The sequence below is a fragment of the Eptesicus fuscus genome, chromosome 6 (assembly GCF_027574615.1).
Source record: "Eptesicus fuscus isolate TK198812 chromosome 6, DD_ASM_mEF_20220401, whole genome shotgun sequence".
Classification (NCBI taxonomy): domain Eukaryota; kingdom Metazoa; phylum Chordata; class Mammalia; order Chiroptera; family Vespertilionidae; genus Eptesicus; species Eptesicus fuscus.
Window position 1 is genome coordinate 51,475,885 of NC_072478.1, and position 14,605 is coordinate 51,490,489.

Genomic DNA, 14,605 nt, shown 5'->3' on the forward strand with positions numbered 1-14,605 from the left:
AAACTCCATTTGCTCAACATTGTCACCCACCATATTTTACCTCCGTGCAATTTTCTAATTGATTTAATTCTTCATCTTATAACATCGCATCCAGTGCTTGCCAGCTTTGGGTGCTTTCACAGTCTACGCATTGTGAAAAATAACCAATATTTTTTTCTGGTAAAGTTGAATAAAAAGATGTATCTTCCACACAGCCAGCATGGCTCAGTGGTTGAGCATCGACCTATGAACCATGAGGTCACAGTTCAATTCCCAGTCAGGGCATATGCCCAGGTTGTGGGCTCAATGCTCAGTATGAGCATGCAGGAGGCAGCCGATCAATGGTTCTCTCTCATAATTGATGTTTCTATCTCTCTCTTCCTCTCCCTCTATGAAATCAATAAAATATATATATTTTTTTATAAAAGATGCATTTTCTAACTTCACTCCTGCAAAACCAGCAGTTCATTTCAGAGATAAGGACCTTAGCTCAGAGACACTTGACCCTCAAGGACTGCTCACTGGGTCAAAGTGCAGGGAGGAGTGAAGGTCCTGAGTGCCCAACCTCAGGAACTCAGGTGCTCTGTCCTTAATCCATCCTGAAGCCTGATTTCCTGTTGGTGCAATAATTTCCTTGGGGGGCAATTAACAGAAGGCTGCTGTTAAGTAGCACAGACTCCCTCCATGTGGGCCCATTGGGCAACAGTGACTTTAAGGACATTGAAATGTGATTATAGTCAGAATTGATTGCTTGACAACATGGTTTTGTGTCCCATTCTTGCAGATAAAGACATCTAATTATGCCTGTTTGCTGTCAATTTTTATTTCCTGAATTACATAGATTTTGATTATACAAGGGCAAGTCTTATTTCCAAGTTGGTTTCCCTCAACATCTCTCTTAGAGTTGATGCATCTTAGAGAATATAAACTTATTTTCACATTAGGCTGAGCCAGCTGTAGGTGAGAACACTCTGAATAGAACCCAGGCTCCGAGTTGAACTCAGATATGTATATTCTAGCTTCTCTGGGAACAGAGCACAAGTGAAATGTTGGGATCAGAGTTTTGCTCAGATTTTAGGGGTCCTCAAGCCCTTCTGGGAACATGATTCAGGGGTGGAAATTGTGGGGACCAAAAGAGGACTATAGAACTCCCTAGCTGTGTATTCCTTAAGACAGACTAGAGGGCATACCCTGTTCCTGGGTCAGTTTCAGAACTAGAGATCCCTATATTCTTGAAAGTGGCAGTGATAATTCAGGATTCTGGCTTCCTCCTTACATACTCAAGTGGAAAATGGTATCTCCTAAGCCAGCCTCACACCACTAATTGACTACCTTTTGTTTTTCCCCACTGAAGACTCCTGGATGAGTTTTTTCTTTCTTTCTTTTTTTTCTTTTTTGTTCATTCGCTGAAAGATGTCTGCAGTCACTTCTTATTTCCATGAAAAGCAGAGGGCGGATTCGTTCACAGCATAGATTCAAGTTGCCACCTCACTGTACATTGCAGTCCTTAATCTAGCCATGACTTCTGCTTCCTGCCCTGGAACCACCACTCTGTCCGACCCCTTACTTAATTTCCATTTCCATCCCAACACTAACGTGTTATTTCCTGGGCCATTCTTCACAGAGTTGGTGGGTCTGTGTTCTGTTTTTCTCACGTTGTAAGAATGGCCAGATTCACAGGGAAATGAGGGAACCACAGAGCCCCCATTGATGTGTACATGCTGGGTATCACCAGAAATGCTCAGTGGCTGCTCATCCCAACACCCCGCTAAATAAATGGCCTATGCACTTCGTGTTTGCACCTCCACAAAATGATAACATCCTGCCATGTGAGAGCCTCGACCAGTTGAAGCCACTGTTGCTCAGTCCATAGAAGTGGGGCATCCTGTACAATCAGCCGCTCCCACCACAGGCACAATCTGTCCAGTTAGGTATAAACCCACATATGAGTTACCCATAGTAAAGGAGTTAGAATGCAATTATGTACAATACACTTAATATCAAAACTATAGGAGCGATAAAGGAATTTATTTTGTAATGTGGGGAGGCATTTCAGAATAGGGCATTGTCTTTGTTTGGATGTACTCTCTGTAACTTCTCTCAGGAGGCTGTGGAGGGGATGCAGAAGAGAGGCTGGGAAGCTCTGGCTGCCTTGGGGTGGGGGACATTGTCTTCCTTTGTGATCTGGGAACAGGTGTGCTTCATGCCACAGCAGAGAGTGCCACGTGGTCACAGATTGGCAAAGGCAGAGCGTGAACTTCCCATTTTCTAAGCTAATTGCTAAGGGCCTTTGTAACATTCTTAATGTGTTAAGAACCTTTAAACAGCTGTCAGGTATCAAATAAAATAATCAAATAAAATAAAGTTCATTCTTTTGATGAGCAAGTTGCTTCACATTGTGCCTAGCACTGGCGCTCAGTCTCATTCCCCAGGAAGGCAAGGACATGCCTTTTCCTTCATCAGAAACAGTAGAGCATAGATGTTGAAACCCCAGCTCTACCGCTTTCATGCTGTGCGACCTCTGGCAAGTTAGTGCCTCAGTGTCCCCATTTATAAAAGAGAATTCTGCTACTTGCCTCATAGGGTCGTTGTTGGAATTAAATGAGTTAATATAAGCAGTGCCTGACACGTATTATTGCTGTTAAAATGTATTATTATTAATAATTATTATTAATATCACTAGCAGCAGTTATGTGCATCTCCCCACTGGTCTGGCTGCTGATCTCCATGTCTCCCAAGTCTTCTAGAAATACTTCTGAGAGCCTTTTAACTGGTTGGAACTGCTAATCTGGGGTCGCTGTGCTGCCAGGTCATCCAAGCCACATAACCAGCTGTTCCTCAACTTTTACTTTGTGGGCTTTCTTCTCTGAATCTGTTGCTGGGCAGCTGTCTTTATCTGGTTTCATCCAACTTCTAAATATAGTCCTGTCATCAGGTTCACTGGGTGTGGCAGTTGAGAAATCAGCCTTCATCTTATTCCATCTGGATGGTCTTCTGATATCTTATCATTTCTGAAGGCAGAATGTAAAAGACAGCGTTGGGACACATTGCTTCCAAGGCCTGCTGCAAGGGTAAATCGGGGTTCCTTCCTAGAGCTGGCAGTGAGGGCGGGGTAATTGATCCCCTGCCTTGCCTCACACCAGCATTGACCAGCTGATAGGTCCATTAACAGTGGAGGGTTCCCGCTAGTGTCTAAGAGCTGACCTGGCATTGGCTCTGGTGTAATTGAATGCTTTGGAAATTTGATTAAAATGTGAAAAGGATGCTTCCCAGCACAGAGCTGTAAAGACAGTCTGGTATTATCCAAAAGACAGGACCAGTTGTTCCTGCTGCTTTAGCTATCTCTGAAGGGACAGTTGGCTAGGAGACCTGACGCACTGTGTCATGAAGTTTAGCTCTGCCTGATGGAGGAGCGAGTAGTGCTGAGTTGAAGGCTTGCTTGTTGCCTTTGAAAAGGAGCTTATGAGTCCCCTAATGCAGTGGCCTTTCTGCCTTGCTCTTAATACAGTTCTTATGCAAGGGAATTACTGGCCCACTGTTTTTCTGAGAAAACCAGATGGCCACACTGCCACATTCACCAGGGACTTCTGAGATTTGTGCCAGGCTTAGCATTTGCCTGTCTCACAGAAAAACTAAGAAGACGTTACCTAAAATATTGGTGTGATTTTTTTGTTTGTGTTTTGTTTTTTGTTTTTGTTTTTTTCCTTAAAAACCGGCTTCTGATCTAAAGAACCAGAGCAGGCACCCATATGTCACTTTTTATTGATCCATTGTTCTTCAGGCCTCTGTCGGTAGCTCACCCGGTCATGATCGCAGATTTTCATGTGCATTTCTGATTACGTGCTGAAACCATGGACTCCCCAGCGGAGTACAGTTTCAGCTTGGAGAGGCTTCATCATAGCACCGATACAAAAAGACAAACAGAAATCTGACTTGCCATGTTATCCATCCAATAAAAAACCACCCAAGGGGAGAGGAAGGGATATTCATCACGTCCCAGCAACTCAGCCAAGCCTGCAAGTTTAAGGACAATATTTCTAGGTGAATTTAGAAAACCTTTCTTTGGCAAAGCAGAGAGTTCTCCTGACAGCTCTTTTCCCCAGCAGCCAGCCCGTCTGGGAGAGAACAAAGAGAGTTCTACCCAACTGATTTGGGCTGGATAGCGCTTTTCTACTTCCCCAGCGATTTGTGTAGCATTGTGGAGGTTTGAATACTTTTCCATAAGTTAAGCAGAACTTCCTCTTCATGCTGCCTGCTTTTGCCTTTATCTGTAGTCAAGCGTTGGCTGTTGAGGTGGCCTCTGCCCTGTTTTAGCATGAGCAGAATAACAGCATTGGCTTGAAAAGAGATTCAAGAGATGATTATGGGATTATTCAGTTGGCTTATCACCAGAGAATTTATCTGTTACAAAGGTCACATAGATTTTTTTTTTTGTTATGGAATTTCTACCTTAGCAGCTGTCCCTGTGTATATATTACAGCATCTGCAATAACTGAATTTCTAAAGCACTTTTGTTACTATGTCTTACTTCTTCCTAGTATCTAATTTTTTCCAGAAAGTTCTTTTGTTTAATGAAGGTTCTGTGAAAGAGGTGAGGGTGAGAGCCTTACCTGTAGTATGAAGTTGAAAAGATATATTTCAAGTGAAGAGTGGTTTGATTTGAATTTCAGCAGGTTGGGGAAATCTAGTACTTAAAATGTGTCTCCTCTGCATTTGGAAACTTCAGCCTCCCCTGTGCGAGTGGGATATGTTTTTATTTTTCTTACTAAAAACAAGGGGTGGACTTAGCCTGGTTTCTTGGTCCTGCCAAATTGATCTGAGCTGGAAGTTAGCCATGGTGTATAACTTGATATGTGCCTTGGATTATTCTATGCATAGTGGTGGCAATTCTAATATTTTAAGGTAAACATGGTATGCTAAAGAATGAATGTTCACATCTGATTTTGAAAAAATACACATGGTGATGGGAGACATTGATTCCATCCACCAATACTTACCAAGCAGCTGCCATGGCCCAGCACTCACTTAGCTCTAGTTACAGAGTGAACAGGACAGCATGGCCCCTCACTCATGGAGTTGATGGTCCAGAAGGGGGGGTCGGGGGACAGTAGAGTCTTCTTCAAACAAGACTCCTTGATGAGTCAACCCAGGTGATTGCTTTCACGGAGCAGGATGACAGGCAGGGTCAGCTGGGCCTAGCTTGGTTCAGAAGATGTAGAAGCTGCAGCTCCCTCCAATGGTTATGTGGTCTAAGTGGGTCACATGTACCTGTGTTCTTCCTCATTTTGAAAACCACTTCTGTCACCTCTTGGGGTGATGTAAAGATGGATACAGTTACAGTCCACTTTTGGTTTCTCAGAGGTAGAATATTCTGTTTGTTTCTTCTTGATTTGCTTTTCATACCTTGTTATTCTAGCAATCACTAGGACTTCCAGCAGAGAAAAGGACTGGAAAAATACACGACAGTAAACTCAGGCTGAACATTGTGGGCCCAAGGATCAAGGATACAGAGTACACAAGGCTGACACTGAAAGGGCAAGCAAGTTTGGGGGATGGGGGATTTCACTTTCCTCTGGTCCATAAAGTGAGGGCTGTGAAATATGTTCATTCCTTCAAGAAAATGCTATATAAATGCATGGTGACAGTAGCAGAATACTTGCTATTTACTGAAAGTGATCAGGATTTTCTGGTGACATCTCCATATTTAGGAAATTGCCTCAGAGGATGCAGAAGGTGGCAGTTTGATTTGTCTTCAGAATGCTGATCTTTCACTTTTTGGGAGGTTTTATACATTTTTTTTTTTTCTTTACAGAATGAAGTTGGCCTACTGGAGTTCTTCCAAAATGTGATGAAAGAAACTAGGGCAGAGCCCAAAAAAGTGACTAGTTGGGTCCTCAACATTTTCCTGGGTTTTTTAAAGCAACAGAACCTTGCTGTCAGTGAGAGGTGAGTGGGGTCTAGGGATTTCTTCTTGTTTTGAGATGAACTCTTGTCCAGGAGCAGTTGAAATAGAGCAGGACCAGTGTTTTACTCTTCCTGTTCTCCTCAGTATGTCCTGACAAGACACAAACATCCCCCTGGGAATTCTAAATTCTAAAGCTTTTCTTATGAAAACTCTGACTGTCCACAGTGTCCTCTGTACTGTGGATGAATAGGACAAGGAGTTTGCAAGTTTGAGGGGCTACAGAACTGTAAGAAGGCAGACAGTGGGAGATCAAGATGGTAGCAGAGTAGGTGGATGTTACACTCACCTCCTCCCAGGACCAAACTGAATTACAACTAAAATATAGAATAGCCAGAATAACCAACTGAAGACTAGCTGAAGAGAAGTCTTATAGCCAAGGATTTACAGAAGAAGCCACATTGAGACTGGTAGGAAGAGCAGAGGTGTGAAAAGAGCTGGCCCTGCTCCAACAGGCAGTGGCTGAGATTCTGGAGGGATATCTCAGCTTCAAAAATTCCCACTGAGAAGCATGGGGTCTCAACCCCAGTCCAGGCTCCAAAGCCAGGAAGAGGCACCCACATAATATCTGGCTGTGAAAATCAGCAGGGATTTTGTCTGCTGGGGAGAAATAGCAGTCTTCTAGAGACACAAGTGCTCTCTTAAAGGGCCAATGCACAAAATCTCATTTGCAGCCACTCACCTTGGGCTCCAGAAGAGGGAGGGCAGAGCGGACTAAAGTTATGTGAGGAGAGACTGGTGTTTGTGGCTCTGGGGAGAGAGCTGAAGAAATAGCCTCTAGGATTCCTTTGTTGAGTTATTCTCCCACACCATCTTTCTTGGGTGGAACACTCCCCTCCTTACAGCATCAGCTTAGGGGAATGAATAGCCTCACCCTCAACCTGTCGCCCCACCCTGTGGAGCTTGCACTCTGCTGAGGAGTCAGCTGCCTGGGCCTGGGTGTAGAGATCTGGGCAGTCTCAGGGGGTGTCGGTAACTTAATGATGTGGCTTTGAGAGGGTGCCATTCCTCCCTCTTTTCCATGAAACTGACTAGCACCTCCCCCTCAAAGGAAATCCCCCAGCCCCACTCTCCAGGCTCCCAGCAGCCTTATCTGCCTGACTCCTGATGGCTCCGCCCTGCCAAGATCTAGGCAGAATCTGGGACAGACCGAGTTGTGTGGCTCTCTTCCCCCAAGCCTGATCGGCACCTTCCCCTCATGAGAGATACACTAGCCCCATCCTTCCAACTCCCAGCAGCCGCACCCTGCCTCTGGACAGACAGAGCTGTGTAGTTCTAGGACAGGGACTCTTCCCTCAACCAATGGGGAGCCCCCCGTTCACATGGCCAAATCATGGGACTGATAAACTCTGCTGGCCTTACCCTGGTGATTCCGAGACCCCACCCCACTACAAAGATGTGCGAGCACCCAGGAGGTGGCACACTTAACTTGGTACATCTAGGGACCTTTCCTGAGTGGCCTCAAACCCATTACTGGCACTGAGTTTGAACCTCAGTCTGGTGAATACCACTTACCCCTACTTGATGACTCGCTGAGAACCTATCTCATGCAACTTGAGTACCACCAGAGGCTATTTCAGTAACTGAGCCTGATAGGCAGCCAGCAGGTGGAGGCAGATTGAGGTGGGTCTTAGGGTACAGTGGGACTTCTGCTGACGGGCCCTTGGGCCTGGTGCTGGTAAAAGCTGGCCTTTGCGCAGCTTGATCCTTCCCACACATACCCAGGCCCAGCAGAGGCAGCCACAAATTGTGGATCACTTTCTAGTTCAGTCTGGTTGCCCATGGTCAGTCACAGCAGCATCTGACATTGGCCTGCACCAAAGTCCCTCCCAAGAGGCCCCAGAACAATATACCCAGTGGCTAGCTTAAGACAGCATCAGAACAGGATCCAATAAGCTTCACAAGTGGCATATCCAAGGGAGATCTCGGCAGGCACCAGACACTGCTAAGGTGAATTCTGCTTCCTGTGGTCAGCACCTGCACAACAGCTCATACACTATGGTACAGGTCAGTCCTCACAGTCAGCCAGCCTGAGGGTTGGCCCAACGCATGGGCCATTAGCAATCAAAGACTCAATTACAACAGCATGGGCCGTTAGCAATGGAGGGCCCACATAAAACATATTACAACAGGAGGGCCCACATAAAACACAAGGGACATTCCTGGAGCACCCAGTTGAAGTGATCAAAGAGATTGTGCCACAGGGTCCCACAGGACACCTACTACTTACGTCCATCCTACCAAGAGTGGGAGTCATAGCAGATCTACCTAATATATAGAAACAACCACAAAGAGTCAGCCAAAATGAGGAGAAAAGAAACATGCCCCAAATGAAAGAATAGGATAAATCTCCAGCAAAATGAGCTAAATGAAATGGAGGCAAACAATTTTTCAAGTATAGAATTTAAAAAAAAAAAAAGATTATAAGGATGCTCAAGGAACTTAGTGAGAAATACAACATGAAAAAGGACATAGAAATCTTTATAAAAAGCAAGTCAGAAATGAAGAATACAATATCTGAAATGAAGAATACAATAGAAGGAATAAACAGGTTGAATGAAGCAGAGGTCTGAATCAGCTATTTGGAAGACACAGTAAAGGAAAACATCCTATCAAGTCAGCAAAAGGATAAAATAACTTTAAAAAATGAGGAGAGCTTAAGGGACCTTTGGGACAACATGGAGTGTAACTACATCTGCATTATAGGGGTACCAGAAGGAGAAGAGAGAGAGAGAGAGAGAGAGAGCGAGCGAGAGCGCGCGAGCGAGAGAGAGAGAGAGAAAGGGGTCAAGAATTTATTTAAAGAAATAATAACTGAAAACTTCCCTAACCTGGTGAAGAACAAACATTTGCCTCATGGGGATAACCAACAGGCAGTCAGACATATGGATCTGCTGCTGACAGATATATGGGAGGTATAAATCTGAGCAGTCTCATGCATTCACTGTTCAACACATGTTAACTTAGACTCTGTTAAGCCTGGGAAGACTAGTCAGCACGACAGACGCAGTCCCTGCTTTCAGAGCTGATGGGCCAGAAGCTGGTGATTACAAAGCAGTGAGTTAGATGATCTGAGAAGGGAAACTAACAGCTAAGCCAAGACCTGAGCAAGGATGAGTAGGGTTAGTCAGGCAAAGTCCAGGGGTAAAAGTGTTCAGGCACAGGGAGCAATATGTGGAAAAGTCTTGAGTAAGTCTGAGCATGGCACTTTTAGAAATGCAAATACATAGGTGTAAGTGGAACATGGACTGAGCAGCATAGAGAAGGTACATGAAGTTGTGGGGGCAGATGAGAACTGTCAGGGTGGTGGCCTTTGAGAAGTCTGAGATTCTCTGGACTTGAACTGAGAAGCGTGGGCAGCAAAGAAGGGGAAAAGCCAGGGGAGAGCTAGTGTCACAGATGCCCCCAAAAAGGAAAGTTTCAAGAAGGAAAGAATGAGCAGCAGGTTTAAATGTGGAGAGTCGGGGAGAGTTCATTAGGGACTCAGAGACAGACGGCAGGACCCTGGCAAGGTCCCAGTCCCAGTGGAGCCCGATCTTGGTGGGTGTGTCATTGTCTCAGTATCCATTGCTGTGGAGAAGTGCAGTGGAAAGATGGGCATATATTGGTATACAGTTCCAAAAGGTGTTTGCTCAAAGACGTGAACTCTCTGCAATGCCAACTTGAGGTCCAGCCTCTTGCTCACATGTGTATATGCATGTATTAATGTGGGGTCAGTGCACTTCCCTCCTGAGCTACTTGTCAGCAGTGACCCTGAAGGAGCTTCCCTCCATGCCCCTGTTTTCTCACTGTAAAAGGAAAAGACCATACCTGCCACCAAGGGTTTTGAGAAGAAAGTGCACAGTTCCTGGCACAGAGTGGACCCTCCAAATTAGCTCCCTTCTATTTGCCATCTAGGTGTATTAGGTGCCAAAGCAATGGCCACCCTCATTCTCCTCCCCACGTATCCCTCTGTTGCCTTTTTGTCTTAAAGCAGGGGTGAGGAACCTTTTCTTCTGCCAAGGGCCATTGGGCTATTTATAACACCATTCTCTTAATATAATCTACTTAATATAAATTTATGCTGCTATGAAAAAAGCTCCTAGATTTATTGAACTTTGAGTCCCGCCTGCTGCTGCCTGGACAGGGCCAGACCAGATGATATCACAGGGCCTTAGACGGCCCGTGAGCTGGACGTTCCCCACCCCTGCCTTAAAGCATGGACAAGATTTGGTGAGGAAGAGGGGCTGCATGACACCAGTGGGGAGCCAAGGTGTGGGAATAGAAACAAACTGGCATGTTTTTGGACCAGGGAGGAGCATAGCTGGTAGGAGCAGAGGGTGGGCAATGTCAGAAAAGTACAGTTAACTGTATCATTGGAGCAGAACCAGAATATGTAGGGTGTGGGAACTCACAGGCAAAGTCCACATGGATCTCTGCAGTGTGTGGAGAGAGAAACAGGACCCATCTGGGCCCTCAGGAAGCTTTCCGTCTCCTGGGGAATATTTTAGTTCAAAGCCGAATGGGGTGCTTCCAGTTTTAGACCTCTGCACAGTGCAGTGGGAGCAGAGAGGAGGGAGATGGTGTCAGCCAGGGGACACCAGAAAGGCTGCAAGAAGATGTGGTGTGAGCTTTTGGAGAAAATGCAAATCTTAGCTGTGCATTTATGGTCTCTGTATTGTTGGCTATGCTCCCTGAATTTTAGTCCTGATGGAGACCTTAGTTATCCTCTGGTCTGGCTCCTTCATTTAGCACATGGGGAAATGGAGGCCCTAATCCGTAAGGTTACATTGCAACCTGCTAAAACTGGAAGCCACATCCCCTGACTTTCAGGTCAGTTTCTTTTTATGTTGGTCTGTGAAATTACGGGTTTGCTTAATGTGTTGGTAGCTTCAAAAGGAACTGAGGTTGATAAATGAGCCTGTTTAGTGAAGTTGGAGCTCCTGGTATTTATCCAAACAATTCATAAGCGCTAGAGTTTTAAGAACTGAAAGGGTACCCAATTAGAAATAAAAGTATACAGTTGACCCTTGAACAACCCAGGTTTGAACTGTGCTGGTCCAGTTATACACATATTTCTTTCAATAAATACTGTAAATGTATTTTCTTTTCCTTATGATTTTCTTAATAACATCCTATTTAGCTTACTTTATTATAAGAATATGTATAACGTACAAAATATGTGCTGACCGACTGTTCATGTTATTGATAGGGATTCCACTCAACAATAGGCTATTAAGTTTTGGGGAAGTTGGGTTATTAGTTAAGTGGATTTTAGATGCACTTGCAACTGGCGCCCTAAACCAGGCATTGTTCAAGGGTCCACTATATTTGGTTGTTCTAAAATCAGGTAAAGAGGAAGCTAAACAACAGTTCTGTTTTATTTTGTATGAAAACAAACATTGAGGAGCCCAGACCCAGCTGGAACAGCTCTCTTCCTGTACCTTTCAAAGACCTGCTAGCTGGTCTGGTTTGCCAGTCTGCCCTTGGGACAAACACTAATGAACAACCTTAGCCACTAGGGTGAATGTTCCCAACACTTAGAACAGCAGTGTTGCTGAGCTCACAATAGTCTCATATGACACCTGCAAGGAAGACTCTAGAGAGAAGGTGGCAGGGACAGATTTTGTAAATTAGCATCCATCTTTGAAGACCTCTCAGTGTTCTTAGAGGATATCTAAGGCCCCTAGTATTTAAAGGATCCAACCAGAAAAGCTCTTTTTAAACATGGCTTTTTAATTACTTCGAGTATATTACTTTTAAAGTTTTTTTTTGTTGTTGTTGTTGTTAATATCGCACTCTAAATTACTGTTAATAACAGGTTGGATTTCGTTAAGAAAGCGGAAATGACATATTCCCTGAGCAAGCATTTCTTGGTAAAGCGCAGTTGTCCAGCCCAGTAGAGTACCTGAACTCCCAGGCCAGCTATGGCAGTACTTCCTTACGCTCTAAGGAACCAGGGAATGTTTCAGGACGAGAAGGGACTGATAGTGACAGGAAGATTAGTCCAGCGGTGTGATATGTGGATGGCATTAATAATGGGGGTTGTGGGGGTTGGGAGCCCAGTTTATAGCCTGTGAGCTAGGACTGGTTATTAATTTAAAATATATTTTTTATTGATTTCAGAGAGGAAGGGATAGGGAGAGAGATAGAAACATCAGTAATGAGAATCATTGATTGGCTGCCTGCTGCATGCCCCCTACCTGGAGGTCTGAGGCCACAACCTGGGTATGTGCCCTGACCAGGAAATGAACCGTGACTTCCTGGTTCATAGGTCAACGCTCAACCACTGAGCCTCACTGGCTGGGCTAAAGGCATTATCATGATAGGGAATATCTCAGCATTAAAGCCACAAGAGAAAGGGAGTAATTATCTGAGTGAGTCTGAATCTTAGGAACGGAGGGTGATGGGATTAAGCGTATGGGCCGAGGGCGTTTTTTTGATGAAATAGGAGGAGGGCACCCTTGAAAATGATGAATCTTGCATCAGCTGATGTCCTTATGAAGTGGGAGGAGAGGGTCTTTGCCAAGAGGGTCGTGGGAAGGAGACTATGGGAACAGTCCGGTTGCTATGAACTTAGAGAGATAAAAGGACTATTGAGCAGCAAGAGCCCCTGGATGTCCAAGTCCCATGTCTTCCTCCAGGAGCTTTTGCATTTGCAGAAGGTGGACTTTGGACCTAAAATGAGCTTTGGGATTGAGATGGTCAGCACATTTCTCAAGTACAGTTTGGCCAGATCATGGTTGAGAGGTGTCAGGTATCTGTTGCCACAATCCAAGCTGGTGATGGAGTAGTGATCCTAAAAGAGCTCAAAGTTCTGGATGAAGTTTCGAGAGGTGACATACCCCATCTCCTCGGCTCTGTAGATACCCTGGCCTTGGGGGATTGGAAGCAAGCACAGAAAGCTTAAGCCTTCAGTGTCAGCTAATTCTTGCCCGAGATGCATTTACTGTCCAGAAACTGGTATTTTCTGACAGCAGCAAGTTAGTAGTTGTGCTTCTGTTGCCATTATGTTCCATATTGATGGTTTATTTATTTATCTGGTGAGTGGGGTCCTTAAGGGTGAGACAGGAACTGATCTTTGTCATCCTCTTACTCGAGGTTAGCCCTGGTATATCTGGAATTGGTATACGCAGTATAACAGATACCCCCCGTTGTGGGGAAGAATTCTATGACACATATTATTGACCTACTATGTGTCAAGCATTGCGGGTGTAAAAAGGCGATTGAGAAATCCAAGGTGCTGTTAGGTCAGTGGAGGTGTTTTATAGTATAAATTTATCACCTTCCTAATGAATTAAGGTCATTAGATGAAAGGCAAAGTATTTTTAGTTATGTTCTGTTTCTGTCCTTTGTCCCTGCATCCCTTATATCCTGGACTCATAGGGGAGTAGGGACCCTTTTTTTTTTTTTTTTTTGCATGCTCTAGAATAGCAGTCCCCAACCGGTTGTCTGCAGACCACTGGTGGTCTGTGAGGTCCGGAAGGTTGGCGACCACTGCTCTAGAAATCCAGTTCCACCTCAGTGCTATTGTGGTTCTACACAGTCTAATTGGCTGTTGTATTTTCTAGGATTCCAGAGCATCCCAGAAACCTGATTCTGTATGACCAGTCAGTAAGGGTGGGAGGTTGGCAAAAGCTTATTTCCCAGTCCTCTGCCCCTCTTCCTGTTGAGACTTAATCAGGGGGCTTCACAGATGTTCCAGATGCCAACTAATAACATCAGACACTCTCCAAACCTAATTTCCACTTGGGGTCACCTTTATCCATATGTACTTTGGGATAAACAAACACTTTAAGGCTGATGTCTGCCTCCATGTGTTAGCTGTCTTCAGTGAACAATCCTAATGAGGTTTCACTGTACTTGCATCAGACTGCACAGTAAGGCACATCAGGTTAACTTGCATTCACTTGGTCTGAAATTCATGGAAATTGGCAGAGGCTAAACGGCAGTTTCCTTTTTATTATCTAAGAGCTTGCAAAGAAATTAATAGCAAATGATGACAACCGAGACTCAAACAGAAGGTATTTTCAAGTGGTGTTAAGCATTTCAGAAGCTTTCATTTACCCGACAGGCTACCTTGCTGTTTATAAGCTGTCCCACCTATTTAAAACTAGCCCCTAATGACCTCAGATAGACGGGTTTAATTATCCTAGTTACTGTATGTGTTTGGAAGTAGCAAAACCATATATTTTAAAAGAAATCTGTAATTCAGTTTTGTCTTTTCCGTAATCTCGGCACTCACCCCCTCACCCCAACTCCTACCCCTGAGTGTGAATTAATGCCACTTTATGCGTTTGTTTGCTCCTTGGCCTTTTGTATCACAGCATCTTGGTAAATAAGTCATGTTCTAGAAGTATAGATAATGAGTTCTAAGCCCTGTGTGCCCAGAAAGCTCTTGTGACTTAAGGAGAGAACAGTTTAAGAAGATGCCCGTGAGGATAGCTAAAGAAGTGGTGGGTAGTCATTGCATTCCCTTAAAGAAAAGCTCTCATAATCAAAAATAATTTATATTTCCACAGAAACTCTCAAAATGTGGCTTTGTTAGCTGTTTTGTTTGAAGTAATTTTTAGGCTGATCTTCTGTTGAAAATACTTAATTACTGGGGTGGTTTTGTGTGATTTTTTTTTTCTTTCCTCATCATGGTTCATGAATTTTGCAGCCACCTCCTTTCTTTGACAAATT

The 14,605-nt window shown here is 44.4% G+C and overlaps 1 protein-coding gene across 2 annotated transcripts in view; it reads left to right on the forward strand.

The window, feature by feature from the left end:
* Positions 1-14,605, forward strand: part of GATB (glutamyl-tRNA amidotransferase subunit B) — a 77,928-nt gene that overhangs the window by 52,149 nt on the left and 11,174 nt on the right. For both annotated transcript variants that reach the window (XM_008144046.3, XM_054717688.1), the window contains one exon: positions 5,792-5,925. In XM_008144046.3, the coding sequence (XP_008142268.2) occupies positions 5,792-5,925 (134 nt within the window). The remainder of the gene's footprint in view (positions 1-5,791; positions 5,926-14,605) is intronic.